This window comes from Amblyomma mixtum, chromosome 1 (genome assembly GCF_055824585.1).
Source record: "Amblyomma mixtum isolate Tamu chromosome 1, ASM5582458v1, whole genome shotgun sequence".
Classification (NCBI taxonomy): domain Eukaryota; kingdom Metazoa; phylum Arthropoda; class Arachnida; order Ixodida; family Ixodidae; genus Amblyomma; species Amblyomma mixtum.
In genome coordinates this window covers 327,228,172-327,252,162 of record NC_143012.1, presented here as the reverse complement: position 1 = coordinate 327,252,162, position 23,991 = coordinate 327,228,172, and the positions used below count along the sequence as shown (strand labels likewise).

At 47.4% G+C, this 23,991-nt stretch overlaps 1 protein-coding gene across 3 annotated transcripts; it reads left to right on the top strand.

The window, feature by feature from the left end:
• The first annotated feature begins 473 nt into the window (after window positions 1-473).
• LOC149372822 (uncharacterized) lies at window positions 474-23,019 on the top strand. 3 transcript variants are annotated; one of them, XM_089567355.1, is made up of 9 exons: window positions 474-607; window positions 4,261-4,420; window positions 9,902-9,985; window positions 13,331-14,954; window positions 15,686-15,754; window positions 17,604-17,742; window positions 18,287-18,379; window positions 19,052-19,107; window positions 21,637-23,019. In XM_089567355.1, exons 2-9 carry the CDS (start codon window positions 4,262-4,264, stop codon window positions 21,714-21,716), a joined length of 2,304 nt encoding a protein of 767 aa, XP_089423481.1. In that variant the 5' UTR covers window positions 474-607; window position 4,261; the 3' UTR covers window positions 21,717-23,019. The 3 variants fall into 3 exon arrangements, with proteins under 3 accessions (XP_089423481.1, XP_089423480.1, XP_089423483.1); XM_089567354.1 differs by lacking the exon at window positions 474-607 and adding an exon at window positions 612-749; XM_089567357.1 differs by lacking the exons at window positions 474-607; window positions 18,287-18,379 and adding an exon at window positions 612-749.
• Window positions 23,020-23,991: the final 972 nt, after the last annotated feature.

Genomic DNA, 23,991 nt, shown 5'->3' with positions numbered 1-23,991 from the left:
TCATTCGAGTACATCGTTCACTTTCGTTACTTTCGCTTAGGGCTTTCACGATAGTTTGCCAATATAATAAATTCGCCCTTGGTATTCAATCAAATACACTGAGCGACTCTGTTCTAGGCTACTTTCAGCTGGAAATCTTTTTAATTGCGCGAAGTTAACCGAAGCGAGTCTTGTGAAGCGTCGAGGACATGTTTAAAAACACTTTTCAAGGGCAGTATCAAAGAACACATCAACGAACAGGCTGCGTAGCGACAAACTGACACCTAGGCTGCCGCCGGGGAAGCTAACAAACGTGCAAAACTTATTCCCTCCGTCCAACCTCTCTCCCCTCGCTTTATCCCATGCCACAGGGAACGTGCCGCGCGCTGTCTGCTGCCGTTGCCCGTGGCAACCGTGTAAACTGAAATGGTTGAGCGCTCGAGTGAATCGCACGTAATTGCCAAAACAGAGGCTGGCGCGGCCAACATATCACGTCCTCGCTGCGCTTAAAAGCGAGCCAACAAAAAACTCGAAAAGCTGCACTGCTCGTATCGATTCGGGGCGCCAAATCGCCGTCCCGCCTACGCACACGTGCCAACGCACCGTCTACTCGGGACCTTTTGAAAAGGTGAGTTCTTCGTCGCATCGTCACCAGTTTCACGCGGCGCTCACGACTGGGAAGTGCTGCTGTGTCCTCACCGGCGGCCGAGATTGCGGCTCGAGCACGGAAGCTGAATATGAAGCCTCTGCATCGGACTCGCGTGCGAACGGTGGGATTTATCGCACGTTCTCACTATTTTTGTTTACTCCCTCGTGTTGTCTGCCTCGACAGCTTTGATGATACGGTGCTGAGATCTTCGCGAGACAGAATGAAGAGCATTTTATTTCTGCTATTACTTTCCTGCAAATGCGACAAATCATAGCTAGAAGTAGGGAGGAGGTTTCAAGTTACTCCACTCTAGTTCGCGTGGATGTCATTCAAAAGTACGAGCGACGATGCATGTGATGAACGAGAGTGAAAACTGTGCCGACCTACTTCTCTTTCGCCTTTATTTTTTCCTCTTCTAACATTGACGTTGCGGCGTTTTAGACGCATTTTTATATAGCGACGCAACCCGAATACAAATCATTAACGGCGGTCCCGTCCGGCAGAATGTAGGTCACGCACGCTACGGCTATTGGGCCGAACCCTGGAGACCACGGTGCGCGCGACTCCTACGCAAGACCCGCGACACTCGTGTACGACGCCGGCGTGAACACCGCATCTATCGCCTCAGTGTAATTGCTCGAGGCAAATTTCGCTTGCATGTGGTATGAGCGAATCACCGGTGGAGCGCGTTTACACGTCTCCAGAACTTAGGTAAGGCTGAAGCGCCTTTCTTTTATCTCCTTTTTTTTTCTTGCTTCCAGTATGTGCTGCTGCTCTTAATCACAGCCGCGACCGTTATGTTCGTCGGTTACCTGACGTCCACAGTCGTTAACGTAACGAGCTTTACAGCAGACGCAGTCATGTATTTGGAATTGCGTGCAGCGTGCAGATAAGCGGTTACTGAAGAAATTATTATATTATTAGGAAAGGTGCATTTTGTTCCGCATATGTCACGGAATTCATGTAATCACTTATTGCACGTGTTTTTCGCGCTAAAATTTTGCAAAATACTAGCTTGCTACGCACTCTGTAACCTTGAGGCTTTCCTTACATGCAATCAAGCATTCCACCGTAAAGTTAGCTGAGACGTGTTGGACGTATATTGCAGCAATAAAACGTTATCGCAACTATATCACTCAACTCAATTTTTATCTTGGTTCTGTAGATCACGCTTAAAATCGGTGATTACAACTTTTTTTCTTTTTTACCCTTTTTGCCCTATGTCCTTATATTTTGTCCGAAATTTCTGTGCAATTCTGAATATGAACGTTATTCTTCTCGCACCCAATCTATAAGAAACCTTGAGCTTTCAACTTTTCTCTGCAACGTCTCCTGTGGTCACGACAGCAGTTTTTAATGGCGAGTTTAAACAAGCTGAACGAGTGCCTTCGGCTGGAGCTTAATTCATTCATTCATTCATTCATTGGATGCTGAACATTAAGGAAGGATTGCACACTTTGTCAAAGAATCAGTTAACACAATATTTAGTTTTCTGCTGGGATGTCTAGTATAGTGTAGTAGCAAGGTTGATCAAGATACACATATTGAAATAATGTCGATCGTAGATGTACAGACAGCGTAAGGCTACTGAAAACAATGCATTTCTGATACAGATACAATATGCGGCCACAAGACGTGTATCCGATGCATATAGGCTTTTGTGTCTTAGTTTCCAAAGCACCTCGCCGCCATGTCACCTAAACCTCGTTGTAATAAAGTTCAAGAGACGCCCAAAAATTTTCGTTATAACCACTGTTTCATTATGGTCATCACCGACCGTGTTAGCAAACATCGCTCACCAGGAGAGCCTCGGTCGGAAGGAGTGAAATAGAAGCGAGGGAAATCCCTCTCTGCATTTTCAGGGGGAGAGTGGAGCAGAGGCACGGCGTGTCACACGGTGATTGATCGCCTGGGTTGCGCCTCCCGCAGTGGCTGCTCCGTCCGAGGGGAACAGTAATGCTAACGCATACTCCGCCGCATGAACTGTATTAATCTTCTGCACATTTTTTTAGCAATCCACAGTGAAGAGAGTCTTTTGCACACTTTGGTGTTTATGCATAGCAGTGAAAATGACCGATCCCTCCTTCCCTTTTCGGTCCTGAAGATGATGATGATGACGTAGTTTTATGGCGCAAGAGCGCATCTGTGGCCAAAGCATGCCATGACACAAAGTCTATTTATTCATCTACTCAAGGTGGGTTCAGAGCTCCATTTCCAAGTCATTTCACCCTAAAGAAGCCGAGCACCACGCCAGGGGAAAACTTGTGCCCGTTGTAGCACCGGTGGGTGCCCGGTGGCACTAGGGATCGAACACCGCACCTTCCGCATTTGAGGTGGTTGCTCAAATCACTAGGCCACCGCTGCGGTGTCCGGCCTGAAGAGGTGAAAAAGTGAGCTTCATACAGCTAAACAAGCACTAATCTTCCTTTTATTTTTTTCCCCGGGAGAATGCACTAATCATTGCTCCGAGCTACGCCACGTCTGGTTTCGTTAATGTTTACGCTACTCAATTTCCCATGACGACTGCAACTTACATTTGTGCGGCTACTCCATTTATCAGCGTTTGCTACTCCATTTTCCAGCGTTTGCTACTAAATTTTAACGTTTATTTTTCTGTCCCAGGTTAGAACAACAGTACGGAAAAGATTTTTGAAGAACATTATTTTTTTTTTACGCCATGGATTGCGCTGATACTCATTTGATCATTTGACAGGCGCTTGCATTTGACACGTCGCATGTCCGTACTTACAGTTAAAGAAAATTCAGATGCTTAATCTGATTCCAATAATCTGTCACTTCGACTCCTGTGTCAGGTTTTACATAGTTTCTCTGCCATCTGGTTTAACGGTAAGTACTGCTGGCAACGTGTAGTAAGTCTGCTGTATCGTATAACGGAATGTGAGCGCCTCGCTGCCTGAACTATTTCTGTTTTCTTTTCTGTGTGCGTGCACCATCGAGCCGAAATTAAACACGGGCAACGCCTTTAAAGGTAACAAAATCTCTTGCCTGTTCACTGTCAGCTGCAGTGTGCCGCTGGCCTTATTTATTTTCCTCGCTAAAAAGTCTACTGAAGTACAAATTCATAAACCGATTGTAAAAAACAAGAAAAGTACGGCATATGCGCGTTCTCGTTTCATTTCGGCCTGGCAACTTGAATATACCGATTTACTAATCTGCTTGAGTTCATTACAACTATCGCTCTAAATGCGTACTGTGATAAAGAATGCTTTTAGACATGCCGCAGTCCAACCTACAAGCCATACTGTCACATTCCTTGCTACTCAATTGGCAGCATACATATGCCAAATACAGAATGAGGTTAGGTTAATTCCCTAATTAGGGAACCCAAGAGGCAGCACTCGCGGATTGCATGTCCCGTACAAGGTGCTGAAGCATTGCGAAGAATGTCGCGTGAATACGTGGTTACAAAAGCCTCGTCCTTCGCCTCCTCACTTAGAGACATTGCTGCCATAGCCGTACTTAATGCATCCCTAGATTACCCCGTAGTCAACGAATCTACAACACATGGTATAGCGGTGTGTAACAGTGTACCACCAGAACTGTTCCCACGTGGCCACCCGAACAGAGTCACGGAAACCGCGTGTGCCTTTATGCGCTGGTCTGGTTCGCAGCATGAACGAGCATGCGTCGCTGTACGAGTACTGGCGTAGGCTGCTCATGGAGGAGCAACAGAACGAGGAGCGCAACCACTGGCTCATGCGCAAGCTGGACGAGATCGAGCAACGCACCAGCCTGCTCAGCGAGCGCTCCGAGAGGCTGCGCCAGCTCAGGGTGAGAGCAGCGAACGGGCACACGCGCACTTGTCGTCACGCGCATCCTTGCTTGTACGGCACGGCCTTGTCTCGCTCCAACCTTTTCTTCTCGTTCAAGTGGACGTGTCTACGTATACTAGACAGGGAACTCGTCCAAACTAAGGCGGCTCTCTTTTACTTTTTTTTTTTTTTTTTGGAGGGACAGCGCTGGCTGGTTGATTGCATTTGATTTGCTTTGACTGAGGTCTGTAGTTTTTTATGGATCAAGACTTCACTTTAAGCAATGAGTCACGCCATACAATAGACGACTCTGGATTACTTACAGAGCAAGGCAAGACAAAATTAGACTGCAAGAAAAGATAAACAGATCTCTGCAGCGAGTCAGGACCTCGGCGCTGAAAGTGTTTAAACGTGTACAAATGATTCGTACTGAGTTGCCGCCATACAGCTACAACCTATGACATACCGAATGGCATTGGTTATCACGCTCTCTTGTCATTGTTCGCGTAATTTAGGCGGTGTGTAAATTTGCGCAATAAGTTTTAACCACACTTTTTCTAAAGCGTGCTTCTCCACAAGCAACGTCATGTTGTGGCGAAGCCAGCATATTACAAGTATACGTAGTGCATTTGCTAGCGCGTGCCTTTGTGCCTCTTCGCGGTGTGCCCCAGGGATCGGTACTATCGCCCACATTATTTAATATTACTTTTATCCCCCTTGCTTGGCGCTTACATGAAGTGACTGATATTAAGTTTTTATTGTACGCTGATGACATCACTGTGTGGAGCACCCACCACGACCTGTTGACTCAAGCCTCGGCCCTACAGTCAACCCTATATATAACGTCGACTTATGCCTCTTCAATTGGTCTTCAGCTTTCAGTGAGCAAAACTACGTATGTGTCTGTTGCCAACCGCTGGGGACGCCGTAAACTCGCTGCGACACCAATTCGTCTCCATCTATCGGGAACTCCACTTCAAGAAAGTTCGATAGTCAAAATATTGGGCTTGACGATTCACGAGTCAGGAACAGGGACTGCTTGGCTTTCTCGAGCTAAAAAGCAAGCGATTCAGGCGTTAGGTCTGATTAGACGAATTGCTCCTAAAACAGGCGGCGCCCGCTCTCATGTTGCAAGGCAGTTGGTGCGGGCGGTTGTGCAACCGCGCCTCGTGTACCAAGCCCAATTCCAGCATTTGACGAGGGCTCAGTGGGATCGCCTTAAAGCCGTTAATCGAGAGGCAATGAGGGTCATCACTTGCCTTCCCCGCATAACCCCGATCGTGGCGCTCCAAGAACATGCGCAGCTGAATACTCTAGATGAGCTGGTGCAGCAAAGGCGTGATGCTCGCCGGCTTAAGTCTAACCTTACACACGCAACGTGTGCACTCAGGACGTATGCTTCCTCGCACTCCATTCGACAGCCGCCTCCGCCAGTTCTCCCTCCTTGGCATTTTGTGCAGCTAAGCGATAACAAACCAACAGATCTAAGTCGGCCATCATCTACCCTCGCGGCGGCGTCGTTTCGCGAACGAATTGCACAAGAAGACGCCCATCTGCCGTATGGCTCCATCGTTTTATACGTTGACGCAGGCATCCAGGCTTGCGAAACCACTACTGCAATTTACTGCCCTTGCAAGCCTGCCCTCAACAAAACGTCCAGGTTTCGCTTCCCAGAACCTCCTTCCTCCTTCTGTGTGGAGATGCTTGCTGTTCAAGAGGCACTATGCTCAGTGGCCGCCGTTCCCCTACTACCTACGGCTCGCATTGTCATCCGCACCGACGCCCTCCAAGTCATACGCCTACTACGACGCGTCAGTCGCACCCCAGGCATTTGCCAGGACATCCATCGTCTCGCGGCACGCATCCCGCAGCCAATCCGAATTCAGTGGGTCCCACGAGACCTCCTGAGTTCGCAAAACCGTGCAGATTCTGCGACCCACCTTGTGACCCCAACTTCGTCTTCGCCTCGAGTCCTAACACTGGATGACACCACCCTCCTTTTAACAAAAAAGGAACACCTCCGGCGCCGCACACGTGCTCTAATCCCTCCGTGTGCGGTAACCCTCCCCCGTGGTCTTACCCGTGCAGAGGAGGTTGCGCTTCGGAGGATCCGGGTCGGGGTTGCCCTAACTCCGGCCGTTACACGAAAGTGGCCGCAATTCCAAGGTGTATTTCCCCGCCCCGGGTGTCCAGTCTGCAAGAACAGAAATCTTGAGGCCGACATTCACCACCTGCTGTGGGTATGCCCGGCGCTGAAGCCTACAAGAATTCGGCACCTGGCGGCAGCGGGTCTTTCGCCCGATAACAGTGATTCATACACCGCTTGGACACAAGGGCCTCATCATCGTTCACTGCTCGATTTCATTAGATCAGCGAACCTTTACTCATTTATTTAGGCATCCTCATTTATCATTACATGCCGTTTTATGCCCTGAGGCAATAAACATCGCATTAAAAAAAAAAAAAATTTGCTAGCGCGTGATATTTGGCAAATGCGTAGTGTACGGTTGATTCGGCATCAACTACTAATACTAAACGCTTCACAAGATGGGAGTTGTGACTGGTAACCAAGCGGCTCCATTTTCAGATTATATGTAGGTATCGCGACTGCATAATATTACTTTGCGGCGAAAGCAAATGAGCACACGAACCTTGGAAACTAATTTTATTTATTTATTTATTTCCATTTGAAAGTTGCCTTGCCATTACGTAAGGAGGTGGGGGATGTATATCTATACTACTAAAGAACAATTTAAAAGAAAAGAAGCTGGCGCAGGAAGAAAATAAGTTCGTTGAGCTATGTTTGACGATGGCACATGTTGTACGATGACGCATGTCCTCTTGCAGATATTAGGCTACGTGAGCGGCTGTAAAATATTAGTCCCGTTAGGCAAGGTGGTTATGGTTTGAGGGGCGGGAAGTAGGTAGCGAGACGAGGCGACTAGATTGACTTATCGCCATCGCGCAACCGGCCTGGGCGTGTCCGGGCTAACCTTTCTACGGTAATGGCAATATTGAATCCGCTGGAGAGCTCGGCGAATTCTGTATAAGCTCGGTTTTGCCCTTTTTAATAGCCTTACTAACGGCTGCTACTCGGAAAGTTCTAGACAGCCCGCACAACGTAGCAAAGAAAAAAAAAGAAACTTGTTCGTTCTAAAAAATTGAGGCTCAGGGTGGTAGTCGCGAAAGTTAATGACACGCGGGACAGTATTTCCCTTCCGCACACCGCCCCCACCTGCCTTCTTTTCTTCTGGTGTCCAACTATTTATTTTCCGACTTTGCAGCTCTTCAGTTTCAGTGCACAAGTGAATGTATGATGGTTTGCTTCAACAGTCTTCACATAACCGTAAGTGTGAGTACGACGACGAGCTCAGGAATTCTCTTTTTTTTGCTGACTTACGGACCATTTGGAACGCAGGGCACATCGTTGTTCTCTATTTTATTCTATTTTCATGACCTCGAGACATTCCGCCGTGTTTCGCGCCTCGCCCCTGCCTGAACATAGATGTACCCGGCACAATGCACTAAACGTCTGCAATAAGCGGTCTTCGGAGGCCTTCGTAGACTACCTCAGTTCTAGCGTAGTGGTCGTCATATTATGAAGCAAGCGAACACACGTCTCCGGTTTAGCCAGAATCGAGCATTCGACCTCTGGCTTCGATGGCCGGCGCTTCTATGACTGTGAAACAAGCCCACCAACGGCAGGGGCGTTCACAGGAGAGAGAGAGAGAAAAAGAGAGAATTCCCTTGAACGTCCAACTTCCGGGTCGAGGAATTAAGTATAGGCGAGTTTATGCTGGAGTTCGGGCCGATATGGTGGTTGCCCACAAGCTTCGTCGATGTGGGCCATCATGGGCGGTCATGCATGGCGTTGGGCAGAGTGCAGCTGGTAAGTGGCCTAGCTCTCCCAGGAAAAGGGTACGTAGGTGCGGGTGGAAGTTTCGGGTAAGGTAGAGCGGTGACTGAGTGGCCTGTGGGCACGACTGGTATGTATGTGTATTACCCGAGTAGGCACCACACAGGGCTGATGGCCTGTGGTAGTGATGGCCTGTGGTAGTATGTGGTAGATGTATAGGTCGCTTGCACAGGGTATTAGTTCGCACTAGTTGCATGGAACTAGATTCGTGGCGTGGGAAGAGTGGGCTTCAATGCGCATATACAGGGTGTTACAGCTAACGTAAGCAAAGGTTTGAAAAAAAAAAAAACATTCAGATTGTAGGAGTAAAACTTAAAAACTTCGTTGTCTGTTGCATAAAGCATAGAAGTGTATAAATGTTCTAGTCGACTATTTTTTTAGTTTAGTTTTAATTATGTTAGCTAATATTAGTCAATAGTTTTCTATACTTTTAACTGATTGGTGTGATGCAAAAAGCTTTAGTTAGGTATTTGCAGTTCACCTATCGGAATACACCTGAGGATTTTTCAATACTACTCGACATTTCTCAGCCTAATTGTTTTTTTATTTATTTCAAGATACCCCTAAAGGCCCTCTTCACGAGGGTATTACATAGGGGGTGGTAAAAATTTCAACTTGAATACATAGAAGGAACATTAACATGAGTAACAGGGCAAAAAAAAGAAGCAAGAAAAGAGCAATAACTGGTAGTCAGCAAGAATCGAAATGTGGCGGACGGAACAACAAGACGCAAAATAAACAAAATGAAAAAAAAAACAAGAAAAGAAAACACAAAGATAAAAACAACGGAATAAACAAAACGAAAAGCAAAACTCGAACACAATGCGGTGAGCAGAACAGAACTAGAAGAAAACTACACATCGCTTTGATTTTTTAAAAGTTCTTGAAATGATGTCACATTCGTTTCAGTTGCGATTGTGTAAGGCAGCCGGTTCCAATCAATAATGGTTTTGGGTATGAATGATTTAGCAAAACTTGAAGTGTGACATGTGATGCGTTTGATTTAGAAAGGATGGTCACGGCGTGGAAACACTGCTGAAGGTAAGTGAAAGAAATCGTCGTGAAGCAACGGATGATGGTAAATTTAGTCCCTGCGTAACTTGTTTGTTCTTGAATCTTAGGCGAAAAATTAGCGGCAGGTACGTGGCATTAAAAAGTGACAAATAGACTCTTGCTTATCAACTTTCACATTGATAAAATTACAAAGCCTTGAGAAGCTGCGCACAAACTTTCCCGGAGGTCTGTTCAGGGTAACATTTGTACGTAAATAAAACTAAACCTTTGTTTGCACATGCAACACTATGCACCTTACCAGATCGATCTAGTAGGCGTTCAGGTATGGATTAGTAATGGACAGTATCCCGCGTATTGATTCACTAATTGAGACATTCTGGTCCACTGTTGCTAGCACTGAGCTCTACTTGCGTTACGCGAGCGTAGATAGAACCCTTTGCTGTTGGGATTATTGCCATTGGAGACAAAATATGTATTTTTTTTTGTTTCTCAAGAAATGAATTTGACCTTTGACGTAGCGAATTTAATCCTTTTTTTTTTTACGTCAGCATGTACATTTGCAACATGCAGGAGAACTTCTCGGAGCTGATTAGGGAACGCTACCTGAGTCCCGAAGAAATGAGCTACAGATACGATTACAACCAGCCTTCAAAGGTAGTATCGCAAACGTTTGTGCACCTCTGTGGTTCAAAGTTTGCCTCCTTTAAGTACATGTCCCTATTAATTTTATTTCTGTTTCTCAGAACTTTTTTTATTGATATGTAGTTGGGTGCGTTGTGTAGCAACAGAACTAAAACATTTTTCCGTTGCTCAATTCAAACTCGTGAAGCCTACACCGAGAGGGACTGGTTGCAACAATTTTGAAGTGAATGGCCATGTAACATAGCCTCTGGGATTCGCATCAGAAATCCGGTGTCGACGCATTCAGTTTACTTCTGAAATCAGCCAGTGATGGCGACACCTGTATTTAGTTTTTTTTTTGGCCGTTTTATAAGCTCTGTTTTCAGTGAGAGTGGCCACTTTGTTCTTCGAATACTGTAGACTAACGATACAGAGCAACCTCGTCCACAGTGTTCCTTTAATCTGCGTGAATTTCGGCTGGTAGCCAGCTGCCTTCAAGAGCCCACAAGGAGGGAGGCGCTTGGCAGCTGTCCACCTCTTTCATCCCTTAGCTTATATTGTGTACCGCATTGTACCTTTGAGCCCTTTAGACTGCAATTCAACGGAGGCGAAGTGCTAGAGGCCCGTCAGTGCACGTTAGAAGGCTCTGAAACACCTTCTGAGGAGGGTACATAAACTCGCTCAATCATTAAATTCTCTCGTCATGAATAAGTGAGCCAAAGAATACACTTCTACACGCAGGTATCAGAGAATCCACAATCGCGCGCGAAAGTTGGCGAGTTCTTTCCGGTGACTTTTTCATGTTCGCGCCCTCCTCCGTCGCATAATTCTGTTCAGAGATGTCCACTGGTTAGATTCTTTCGGGTGTCACGCAGCCACAGTTCAGGCAGCTCCGCCCCCTGGGGGAATATTCGAGCGAGGAGCACCGACCTTTGAGCATGCAAAGAGTGACGAGTGGAGCAGGAAAAACGCGAAGACGCTGAAATTCAAAGTTTGACTGCACATAGCTCCGCTTCTTCAAAACGCGTTAAAAAATTATTGCTTGAGGATATTCTTGAAGCAGGCGTCCTTTAATATCCCAAAAATACCGTACCTTTTTGAGAGCCACTTTATAAGAGCCCCTTTAAAAAACCCAACATGGTTGAAATTATCCGGAGCCCTCCATTACGTCATCCCTCATAGCCTGAGTAACTCTGGGCTGTTAAACCAAATAAACCATAAACCAAACGTTTCGACTTCGCTCTCCGAGTGGTCTTCAAAAAAACTGGAGACTGTCCTGAATTTACTCAGGTTGGGGCACCTTGCTCTTTTCTTTCCCACGAATAATTTGAGTATGTCTGGGAACGAGACGTCATGTTGGAAAAAAAGCCTTGCGTAGAAGCTGTCTTCGAGATTTCCGCAAATTGACACTCTGCAGCGGCTATATTGTATTATTATTAGACGCTGACGGAAGTGACGCATGTTGCCTTACGTAGTGCAATTTAGTTCGTTCGCTTGCGGCGTGTGTGCCCAATCAGAGCAATCACTGGGCTAAAAATCCAGACTTCTGGCCAAGTAATGAGAGGGGCTGAACAGTTAGACTTCAGTGCCATGTTGACTGGCCCGAGGAGCATTCTCTGCTCACTCTCACGTGACGTCGTATACTCTTGCTTTCTTCCCGTGCTATATTATTCCGCTTTAAAGTTTCTCTCAAACTCCCACCGTTGAGCAAGTAGCATTGAAGTCACTCCGTCTTCGCTAATTAACTATGCTAGGGTCACTAGAAGTATTGCCTGGATACCGAAAATGGCAGTCGCGTAATAACAGTGGTCATATTTCTTGTGGAACAATACCGGAAAAGTCATCAGGGCAACTTCATTTTTACGACAAGGCGCATTTAATTTTTCAGCATTTTGAAAAAATAGGTGTTGACAGGAACAATCAAGGAACGTTCTGCAGCTTCTTCGTATTTCGTAAAGCGCCAGAAAAGAGTCTTATTTTTTGAATGCCAACAGCGCAAACGACGCAGACAAAGTAGAAGAAAACACAGGACAAGCGCTGACTCACAACTTATGTACCACCAACTCGCCCGTTTGGCTATAGTCTTATTTTTGTTACGTGTGCCGGAACGAATACCGACACATAGACCTGCTTGACGGCACTTAGACTAGATATTGTGTACATGGAGCATTTCGTCAGGTCGCGGCGCCTTGCCGTGCACCAAACCATCATGATCGCCGAGTTTCAAACAAATGTTTTGTGGCACATCGCCCACACCTGCTATATAGGCCTTATTGTTTCAACTGAGGTGGTAGATTTAAATTTCTCATATAATGCTCTCTTCAATGTGCAGTAGAAGTAGCAAAATAGATTGAGGAATCTAAAAGCTCCGAAGTGATTATCTAGCGTAATTCAATGAATATGAAACTGCAGCGCGGTGTGCAGAGGAATATCTTGCCTGCATAAATGCTTAAAATATTGCCTTCTTATTTTTTTCGTTTTAGATGTCCAATAATACAACATTTTGGGCGAGTTGGTTACCTACATTCATTATTACAGCGCAAAGACGGCACAGAACAAGAAGGGGACACAACAGCGCTGACTGTCAACTAAGTTTTATTCGAGACCAGTAGGGTTTTTATACCACCTGGCGATCAGAACAGGAAAGCAAATACAAGAATAGCTGTAGGCATGCGCAAGGGTACAGTAACGGCGGTTATCCGGCACGTGTCAGATTTCACATTCTAGATACTTCGTCTCTTTCTGGGACAATGCCACTGATGGTGCGCTTATGCACTCGTCCTGCAATCTTATAATCATAGCAGCTTCTATTATTTCTCTTGTTAATGTGTCTCGGTGTTTCCCTATGACACTGCATTGCCTGTAAATCGGTTCACATTTATCGTCGCTGCCAAACATTGCAGGGACTGCAGCGCAGAAGATGACAGCGACGATAAATGTGAACCGATGTACAGGCAATGCAGTGTCATAGGGAAACACCGAGACACATTAACAAGAGAAATAATAGAAGCTGCTATGATTATAAGACTGCAGGACGAGTGCACAAGCGCACCATCAGTGGCATTGTCCCAGAAAGAGACGAAGTATCTAGAATGTGAAATCTGACACGTGCCGGATAACCGCCGTTACTGTACCCTTGCGCATGCCTACAGCTATTCTTGTATGTTTGTTTTCCTGTTCTGGTCGCCAGGTGGTATAAAAACCCTACTGGTCTCGAATAAAACTTAGTTGACAGTCAGCGCTGTTGTGTCCCCTTCTTGTTCTGTGCCGTCTTTGCGCTGTAATAATGAATGAAAGATGTCCAATCATGCATCACTAAAAAATATAAAAAAGAACTTGCTGTTCCATTTCGTGACCGTCGTCGTGCTTTTGTCGTAGGCCAGCGAGTACAGTCCTCCCGAGTACATCCCAGACCCGATCCTGTTCGGACTTTCAACGCCACCCTGGGTGCCTCGTGGAGGCCCTATCCTGCCCTCTCGCTCCGAGACTCCCGACCACTGGAAGCCTCCCCCTTCCCCAAAGACCGCGGTGCCACCGACGCACCGGGCTCCGTCGCCGCATCCGGTGCCGAAGGAGCGACGCGACAGTCCCGATAGGCGTCCGCGGTACCCGTCTGGCGAGACGAGCGAGCCGTGGCACAACCACTTCGCCAAGAACAGCTCGTCACTGCTCGAGCCATCTGTATACTGGCTCCCGGACAGCAGTGAGTTCTACCGCACCACCAGCGCGCTAGATCGGCAGCCCTCGCGGGCGGTGGTTACGGATACCGAAGACGGCCAGCTGCCCGCCGCCACGGGCTCGACCGCACACCAGCAGCCGCAGCAACAGCCGCAGCAGCAGCAGCCCTCCCGCATGAGCCAGTTCTCGGACTACATCCCCAGTAACGAGTCGCCGCCCGCAGCGAGGAGGCGCGTGGGACCGTCAGCCATGGCTCCGGACCTCGGTGGTGTCTTCATCAACCACACGACCGACGTGCTCCTCTCAGATGCAGCGGCGACGGGCAAGAAGCAGCACCAGAGAGAAGAGGGGAAGAAGGCCGTGGCAGACAGTGACACGAGCGGCGACAGTTTCCACCAGGGGGACACGGACGAAGGGAGGCACGAACCAAGGTCCATACCCACACTACGCCTCAGGAGGGCTAGCAGGAGTCACGGAGGCGCGGCGAGTCGCCCCAGCAAGGAAGCCCGCGGCGACGCGGGGCAACCGCTGAAGAAGCAGGGCTCTTTCAAGCAGTCCAGAAGGGAAGGCGGCCGGGAACCAACTCCCTCGTCACGCGGAGCTCCGCCTCCCGCTCCGAGAAACGCGACGATCAGGCAGCCAGCCGGCACCGCGGAGACTAAATCGAACAGCACTTCCAAGTCTAAGGAGGCGCACGAAGAACGGTCGGCCAGGAGGGCGAGGTATCAAGCGGGAACCGCGAGCCACGGGCAACCCGACCGTAGCGAGGCTAAGCTGTACGACGCGTCGGAGAGGAGTGAGGCCACTGACGTGGCCGGTAAGGACAGCGAGTGGTCGGTGTCATGCGGGGACCAGCGGTTCAGCGACGGCAAACAGGATACGTCGAGGGAAGACCCGCAGGATGTCGGACAGCGGCAGGACGGCCAGAGGGGACAGGATTCGATGCTCCAACTGCCTGCGGACAAGCGGAATCCTTCCCGGGACGGCCGTTCGGGGGCGGACAGGCTCATGAGGAGTGGCAGCGAGGGGCAGTTACTGGGGCAGGACATGACCGAGCAGCGGAGCGAGAGGAGGAGCGTGCCTGCGGCCCTGGTGGAGTCGCGCCACCTGGCCGGCCACTCGCAGCAGATGGCTCTTCCCGACGGCGAGAAGTGTGTCGAGAAACGGGAAGCGGCAAATCAGTCGATGCCCGCCCAGCAGGCCGCAGGGACTTCGGAAAAACCGAGGAGCAAGTCTCACAAACAGTCGAGGAACCTGAGTAGTTCTAGCAGCAGCTCGAGCAGCAAGAGCTCGTCCTCTGACAGCCCTAAAGTGGCGCAAGGCGGTAGGTGAATTTTCTGTCACCTCTATGCGCATTGTAATCATGCACAGACGCTTTTCAGTGCAATGACTTATAGACTTCCGATTTGGGTGGTAATCATGTCGCTTTATAAGAAAGGTATCCTTACAGCGGAACGCAGAAACCTCGAAATGGGGCATTTTTAGCTGCCGAGAGAGAGAGAGAGAGAGAGAGAGAGAGAGGTGGGCAGGCTGTGATGACGTCACAAGGCCACGTGGCCTCTCTCAACCAGAGAATTTCGTGACACAGAAGCCGAAAATTTCTTGTGAGACGACAGTCTAAATGCTATCGCATTAAAATAATAAATGATTCGTCAATCAAGCAATCTGTACGGCTCGGTATCCTAAATTCGGTATGTATGTGCAAGTAACAGGATGAGGGTAGCTGTTTGGGACGTAGCGCTCGAAGCACAGGACAAAACGAAAGGAAAAAACGTGTACTTGCGTTGAATAAAAATCGTATGTGGTGTCCTCCCCGTTTTCTCCTGTGTTTTGAGCGCTAAATTTGTTTCGTCAAGTAACAGGAGTCATGGAAAAAGTGCGCTCTCAGTGCATCTCGCGATCAACGTGTATGTACAGTCACCTGCCGATCGGCGTATAAATGGATTATAGCAATGGAAAGCATACGAATTGTTCTGCTTCATCTGGCGTTTTCTTGCTGATGCAGAGATCATGTTTATACTACTGGCAGCATTATGGCTTTCTCTCCAAACGCAGGCAAAGAAAAAAGCCGTTCCCACGACAACAGCGAGGACAGCTTTTTCGACAAGGACATATTACCTCAAGGTACGGCTTTCGTCACGCATGCGATGTCTCATTTGAGAATTGCCGAGGCAGACAGGTGGCTTCTATTATTTGGTAGCATACAAAGAGACAGATAGGGAGGGCCACCTCCTGCAGCTGGAAGACTAAAAGGGCAAAACTACGCACAGGCACAGCCTTCAACATATTAGTATAGCCAAGAACTTGAAAAGGCAGGTTGTAGGTGCACGTGGGACGACTAATCAACCTTACCTCCAAATCTTGCACTTCGAGCACGAAGAATACAGGTATAAAAAACTCCGTGTGGTTCCAACGCATAGAGGTGCTGAGAACAGTCGCGCACATGCGCGGTTCTATGAGAGAGGGAACGTAACGCCTCTTAGCGAAGAGGCGGTAAACCTTGAAAGCACTACCATTTATTAAAAGAGAGAGAAAACAATGAACGGCTCGGTCGCGCCGCAGCCGAAAGCCGTGCCAAGCATGCATTGTCAAGATATTGCAGCCCTTGAACTCATCCATGGTGTGTTTATAACTATATTATCGTTGTTTTTGTCGGTGCGAAGAGTACGAGCTTTTTTTTTCTTGACAATTCAAAACAACACCTCGCGTTCCACGAGCAGGAATGGAGATATTCGACATAGCGCGATATGCTTCCACAAAGCGACAGATGTTCGTAAGCGACGTCTGCAGCTGCCTCTGACAAGCGCCGTTGCTTCCCGCTCCAACGTATAGCTTATTTACGCTAAAACCCGATATTCTCCTCTTTATGGCGTTCACTTGTGGGTTCACGGTTCAATCACTCGAGCTCCAATCTTGGAGTCTAGAAGTAAGCGCTTGGATTTTTGATTCGAGAAGGTTTATTTTATATTTTCTCAATTTTATAAACAGTGAAGGCGATATTTGGACAAGATTCAGGTCGGTGCGTTGCTTCTCTGCAGGCTCCGTGGGAGCCCATTTAAATGGACCTCTATGTATTCGTTCTTAAAATTTGGAGGTAGACGAAGAATCCGCACCGTTCTCGTTTTTTTTGTTTCTTTGCGGCGTGAATTTGTCTATAACAAAAGAAGGAGCAGATATTTAATGATAATGATGCCAACATCCACGTCCGTATTGAAAGGTGGGTGGAACTATGCTGAAAAAGGGAGGTGCGACAGGATGTTCCGGAGGGTTGGCATTTGGGGGCTGACGGTGGAAATACGTAGCATACAATTCCGACTCCGTTATGTTGACATGTGGTCCGCAGATACATTGGCTCTTCGCGGCTTCAGCCGCCAGGCGGACAGCTCGCTTCTGGTCGGCGGGGACCTCGCTTCGCAGAAGGGCCTCCCAGGCTGCTGTACTCTTAATATTGTCCTCAGCGCCCGGGAATCCAGGGCATTGCCAAATTATGTGATCGAGGGTCCCCCTCGCTCCGTAGGTCTTACATTTATCATCTCTTTTTATTTTCTAACTGGGTTTGAAATAACTAGACGGGGTTTGCGAAATTTCCGGCCTGTAATCGTCGCCAGGCGGGAAATGGGGGTGCATAATACTTGGATCGAACTCGCCGAGGTGGTGCGAATCGCCCAGCTCGAAAGACTGAGTACAACGAATACGGGCCGGACCATCTCAGAGTGGGTCGGCCGAAAAGTAGCATATGTGACAAGGTCGCCCTACCGCCACAATGTCGCGAGAATATCATCGTTCCCCCCTCCACCGTCGTGCATATCCTACCCCAATGACGTCAGTGGGAATTCTGGACGTCTTGGGAGTCTTGTTTCTGTCAATGTTGATTCGCGTGTGAAGCTCACAGTGGGTCATGAAAGAAGGGCCAGGCCTGCTTGAATTGACGCCAGTTGACCAGCTTTGTTCCTTCTGATGCACATTTGCGCAGAGACCACTGCCTACCAGTTCCTTCTCGGCAACGTTAAGCCCACTGCCCCAGAGAAGCCGTCGGCGGTGGACCACCCGTCGGAAAGCAGTACCGACATTGAGAACGAAATGGCAGCTGCAGTTATGACCAACCAGTCCAAGTAAGGCACGCTTTAGTCTATGTTTGTGCGACTATATTCAATAGCACTTTTTTTACCTACTCAAGGCACATCCTCGTGCACTTACTCTTGAAGGCCACACTGTTTTTTATTGCGGACTATGCGCACAACAGAGGCTGAACGCCATGAAAAGGTATCTGTAAATTAGCACCCTGCATCGCGCTGTAAAGAAAGCTACGGCAACAAAATTTTTTTTTTCATTTGGATTGCTTCTGCTGTCCCTAAAGAACATGGGGACTATGTACCACTCAGCAGCTCGCTTCCAGTTCACTGCCTGCCAGCGCGTACAGTGTACTACTGGCGTCAGAAAAAGTTTCTACATAGCCACGCATTCAAAGAGCACTTGTTTCTGCTTCTCATGGAAGTGTACATTAAGTTAGGGCCAGGACCATCAAACACTTTTTCCACACACGCGGCTGCAGACTAAAAAAAAAAAGTTATGCAAAAAGAAGAAAATAAAACAGCAGTACATGACGCAGCATCGTCGTGACTCCCCCTACCATACTTTTTCACTGCACCACCCAAGGTTTAAAAAGAGTGCCGAAGGACACGAGGAGACCAAACCCGGCAGCAATGATAGCTCCCCTCCTGAGTATGACGTCACCTCTGTCAACATACAGTGAGTCTCTTACCAGCTGTCTTCACTCCAAATTTTCAAAGCTGTAACAGTTCAGGGATAACACTGTCGCCACGGTTCCGCAATTATTGCGTCACACGGTGCTTGGAAAGAAGTGCTTATTGAAAACAAACACGTCAAGCAAACTCTTCGCCAGTGTAACATAAGACATTAGTCCTCTGGACCGCTAATTTATTCCTACGCTGCGAACACATCCGTGAGTATTCTGGGCTTGGGGAGAGCTCACTTCACATACTAAACAGGTGTTTTTTTGCTAAGAAATAGACCAAGCATGAGTACTGAGACGGGTCCAATTCGTTGCAGCGTCGAAGTTTACAAGTTACTAACGTTAGGGACGCGAGTGTAAAAGTGACGCGTTGGGATCCAACGGATGCAATGTATGAGCGTATGGGTCCAAGAATACGCAGTAGTGCAGGATCAATAAAAAATTTGTTTTTTTTTGTTCTGCATGACATTAATCATAAAAGGAACAGCAGAGTCGATGTTGAGCCGATCTTTACAATGCCGTGGTTTCGTAGTGCGACGATACTGCACACACGCTGGATTTTTTTCTCAGCTTCGAGCTAACTGGTCGGATAACTTGCTTTAGCATTCTCATTAATCATAGGCGAAAACGGAGCACTCCTTCACCATTACCCCTTTCTTCCCTCTTAGGAACATCATCAGCGCAAAAGTCAAACAAGACGTGCCTTCCCTCATTTCAAGGAAAGGTGAGAAGCTTTAACTCTTACAGTCGTAGTAAATTGGCACTCAAAAAAAAAAAAATTACACATTGCAAGAAAACACGCGATTTGGGTTGCGATTTTCGTGTAAGCCAAACAGAGAACTTGGTCATGCTAAAAAATATAGGCTTATATACGATTCGCAAAAGGTGTGCTTGGATGGATTAAGCCAATTTTCGACATATAAAATTGAATCAGATATTTGGTTCCATCGTGTAACCAACAGATGAAAGACGGCTCAAAAAGAAAAAAATAAGCCTAGGATGCGAAGCATACAGCCGGCGGAGGCTGCGCGTCCGCAAGCGAGCGCACGAGTTGAGCCCCAGCTTTCACAGCTGTTGTGACGTCATATCACGTGGTGCGCCAATGTAGGTCAAGTGGTAGCTACGCGGCCGCACGCGGCGCAGCAAGGAAGAGCTCGGTTGTGCGGCTAGTATGCTTCGCATAAAAACTGCTAGAATAGACCTTTCCAATGAGGGCTCCTTGGACGTCGCCGCATTGCTCGCTGGGCTGTTGTGTGCACCCTGCGCTAGTGCGGTGGAAGCGGCTGCGGAAGTGGTTTGTAACAGCCCAGAGGGAGGGCGTTTCTACTACATCCTCTTCACCCGACGCAAAGGTCTTCCGCAGCTCCATGTAAAGAGTGACGTTCAACAACAGCAATGAAAACGGAGTCAATAAAGAGATCAAGACATTAAAATTACCAATTACCAATTTTCACCAATTTAAAAAAAAAAGTTGTCTGATAATTGTTTTAAAGTAATGGCAAGGAATAACACAGGCATTTCTTGCCAGACTTCTTCCAGCAACTTTGCAATATTCTTCATGTCTGGTATCCTAATATTAGTCATTCATTTTTTTTTCTGATGTGCAAAAGTACCCAGCACGGTGGTACCCACGTTAAGTAGTGTAATTCACTCCATATAGTACTTAAATGGTATCGGTATAGTTTGTGATCGCCAACAACATGAACACAGCGGGAAAAATTGCATTTGCGTTATAGTCAGCATTGTACACTTGGTGTGTGCATCATTTTAGCGAAGCAAATTTTTTTGTAGGTTAGAAAACGCAGTTGTACCCTACACAAATTGTCAGTAGAGTATGTGTGAGTAGACAATGAAAACAATTATAAGCCAATATTCTTATTTTTACAGAAATTATCTGAGATTACAGATTACACCGATTATCGGGTCATATTTGTTAATACGTTCACGTGACATTCCCAGAATATGTAAGCAGTAACTATCACACCAAGACATTTGAAATGCTCAAAAGCGTCAACAGGACATGGAGTTTAAAATAACTGGTTTATTATTGGGCATGAAGGTATAACTGTTTTGAATAGTTAGATGCGGACCACTTTTGTAGCCGAAATATAGTGCCATGTCAATTGGATATAAGCTGATCGATGCTTCTGTAAGAGAAATATATGCTGATGGTATCTTTGTATATAGTAAATATGGTATTCTGATTGTTACAACGATGGCACTCCGATGCACAATAGATAGCAGGAGGCCTAATCTGCTGCATTGTGGCAGGACTCGTGATCGCTCGTTAATAATTTGAGAAACTTGTCGCCGACTGCAAAAATATGACCCTAATTATTGTATTCCGCGACCACATATACCAGCAGTATCCAACGTTTTCGGAACTCAATGATTCATCGGGTGTAATGCCCTGGTGAGTCAATATCATTGAACATTCGCAAATAAACGTAATCGAATTTATCGGACCCAAGAAAAGGCCTCGGGCATTTTTTTTTTCCAAATACGTTCACACACATAGCAACAGCGTCTTGTGGCGTTGTTTCCGATTAATAAGAAAACGTTGTTTTGACGGATACAACTTAAGAACGAAGCGGCAGATACCCCCCAAGGCAGTCCTTCTGTCCAATAGCCTGCTATACATATGTGGTGCAGGAAGGGGCTTATTATTTTTCAATCTTTTTAGGTTGCCCCAACCTAATATAAGTCCAGTGGCGTCGACAGATTTACTTGACGCCGCGGTTCAGGCGGATTCACACTGGCGAGTTGCGTAGGTCGGTGGACGCCATTGGTTTGGAGGGCATCCCTTGAAAGGCATTTGCCGCTTGTTTGAGGGGCCATCCCTTCCTTTCTAGCCCCTCTTTTCAGGCTAGAAACAAGCTGAGTATTGCTTTCGCGCCTCCGTCATTGTTCAATCTGAATGGCACACGACAGCAGTTGCACAACACAGTTCCGTGGCTTGGTGTACGTGTGCTTGCGACGTCACATTTGCAGAGCGGCGCAGTCGATGAGGGCCGGCTTGATGCCGACTGTTCTTGGGTGATAAAGCTGAAGCCGAAACAGTGCTAAAATTAGCGCTCTGGTTCGACGGAAAGAGTTGAAATCTTTGGTACTTGCAGAATACAAGGACCGAACTTGACGTGCTACTATCAAGAGCAAAAGAAACGCCTAAATGAATGTGGCTTTCACAACACATTTCGATTTGATATAGCCATTCCACCTCTATCTCTCTCCCTTCCTCTCCGTCTTGTTTCAGTGCTGGGCCTGGATATGTACTCGGAGCCCAAGATTCTGCAGAGCCAGAAGTGCGACGACGAAGACAGCTTCTTCGACTGACCTGGGAACACCAGGAAAAGCTCAAGCCACACCACCGTTTGCTCCCGCCTACAGGCGTGGCCAGAATAGTGCAGAGCGCGGTAGCATTAGCCAGCGCACACGCAGGAACGTTACAGAGGGCGCTTGCAAGCGGGGCTTGCACTACTGTGCACTCCATTGCGCAGCCAGGTATCTTTTTCTTCTTTTTTCTAGTAGTGAAATGAGGGGGGAGGAAGGGGGAGAAGAGGAACGCTTACGGTACACGCACATTATTTAAGGGATCCTCGCGTTCCTATGAACACAGACTATCGTTAAAAGCATTCGTTGTTGGATTCGTAGTAACTGCTACCTACTCTTTCGTGTGTCCTTCCACCTTTCCCTATGTGCGTGTCTATTCCGCCAAACCTCCTTCTTAAAGGCTCACATTTACTTTCGCCTCGATACTCACCCACAAATGTAAGCAGTGCACCATGCACAGCACCGTAAGGGAAAATATATGTTAAAAGGTTAACAAATATTACAGCCCCCCCCCCCCCCCCAACACACACAGACACACTGCGGGGATGTTTTCACGCAATCCTACACAGGAGAACTTTCCTTCTGGCTGCGTCCTTGCATTCTCTGTACCATTTCGTCCAAGCCTGAAGTATACGCTGCTCACTAATGCGCGCCATGTTTGAGGATACACAGATGTATCAGCGCCTCGTTACTATACGCCATGCCAGTGGTCGTAAATAGGGCATGGAGGAAGAAGCGCCGTGTTCTGCCTACGTTTGCAAGCTGTACAGAAGAATTCCCTCGCTATTCATTTGCAGAGGGAGAACGAACGTGCTTTTTGTCATTTTTTGCGCACCTCGTGTGGAAAGGATAGGAGAAGTGATCATTGTTATCGACATTTAATATCCTGGCTCATAGATCGCAGAAGCCTTCATTAGGCAGGTGTTACTTACAGGGGAAGGCCGAAACTTTGGACTCTGGTTGGAAATTGCAATGGCGGTGTGCATGAAATTATTTCCAAACGATAAGAATAAAAAGAAAGCAGAGGGGGCTAGACAGCAACAATAAAATCATGTCTTAAAATGATATATTCTTCTGCGTCGTTAATGTGCCTTGTTGCTTGGCTACTTGAGTAAGATCTGAAGTAAGCATTTTGTCGCGAATTATTTGGACACGCATGAACTAACAAGAAGACATGAAACACGTCAGAAACGTTGGAAAGGAAGAACGGTGAAACGAAAAGTACGTAACACTTAGTGTGTTGACGCTCACCTTTGGCCGTTAGGTTTCTGAGGAAAACAATGTGCGGCTGTTTTTCGAATAATGAAACCCATGAAACCCGTCACTGCGTTTACTGCGGAAAGCCATGCATGGTTCTGCAGCTTTCTGCAGCTTTCGGAGCATCCTCACAGAAGCAGGAATGCCGTAGTGAGACTAAGTGCATAACGGGAAAAGCCGCGTTTCTGTTTCACGTTAAACTGGTGGACTCAGGCGGAGGCCTTTGTAAATGTAAATTCATATCAAGTTCGAAAGCTTTGCTCCAGTTTGCCATAAAGGAAGCCATCCTTACGAGCTTAAATTCCTCACAAAAAGCAGACAATAAAAATTGGCCAGTTATTACGTAAATAATTTATATCCCCGCTTTTCAGCATTTGAGCATTAAGCACATATTTAACCGGTTCAATTTGAATATTCGTCCGTAGGTGCCAAATGCTTTGTCGAATTTTTCAGTAAGGCTGCATGTGTATGTGATTTACTTTTTTCTTTATTGCATCCCCCTGTTCGAGGCTCAATACTAAGAAAAGCAATATCTGGGCTCTGACGCATTGGTAACCCGGTCACTCAGCAAGAGGACCAGGCAGAACTGATCACAAGGATCACAGAGACCGAGGTGCTGTGCGGCTGTACGAGGAGCTGCCAGCCCGGTCAGTCTTCCGTGACCTGGCAAGACCCGTCAACTGGCAAGGTGGTGGTTACAACTTTATTTCCACAAAACGGAAGGGATTAGGTGGGGCTGGGGCGAGTTCAGGGTGGCCTCCAGTCGGGTGTGACCTCTTGAGCTCGCGTGATGAGGGCCAGCTGCGTTGTTTTGGGAATAGGACAAGCCAAGAGCTTGTCCCATTCCTCCGCCGAGGGAGATGGCAAGAGTGTCGTCACTGTCGGCTAGAGGCTTTCATTCCCAAGAGATCGTAAAAGAAGGCTGCTCTGGACGGTGAAGATACGGCGGTACGGGTGGGAGCCTGCAAACTGTTCGCATAAACGCAGTGCAAGTACAATCATTATTCAAACCCTTGCGATA

Coding starts and splice junctions, on each gene's coding strand:
- LOC149372822 (XM_089567355.1), top strand. CDS start 4,262: ATGAACGAGCATGCGTCGCTGTACGAGTACTGGCGTAGGCTGCTCATG. Junction 18,380..19,051: donor GTCACCTCTGTCAACATACA/GTGAGTCTCTTA, acceptor CTTCCCTCTTAG/GAACATCATCAGCGCAAAAG. Junction 19,108..21,636: donor TTCCCTCATTTCAAGGAAAG/GTGAGAAGCTTT, acceptor GTCTTGTTTCAG/TGCTGGGCCTGGATATGTAC.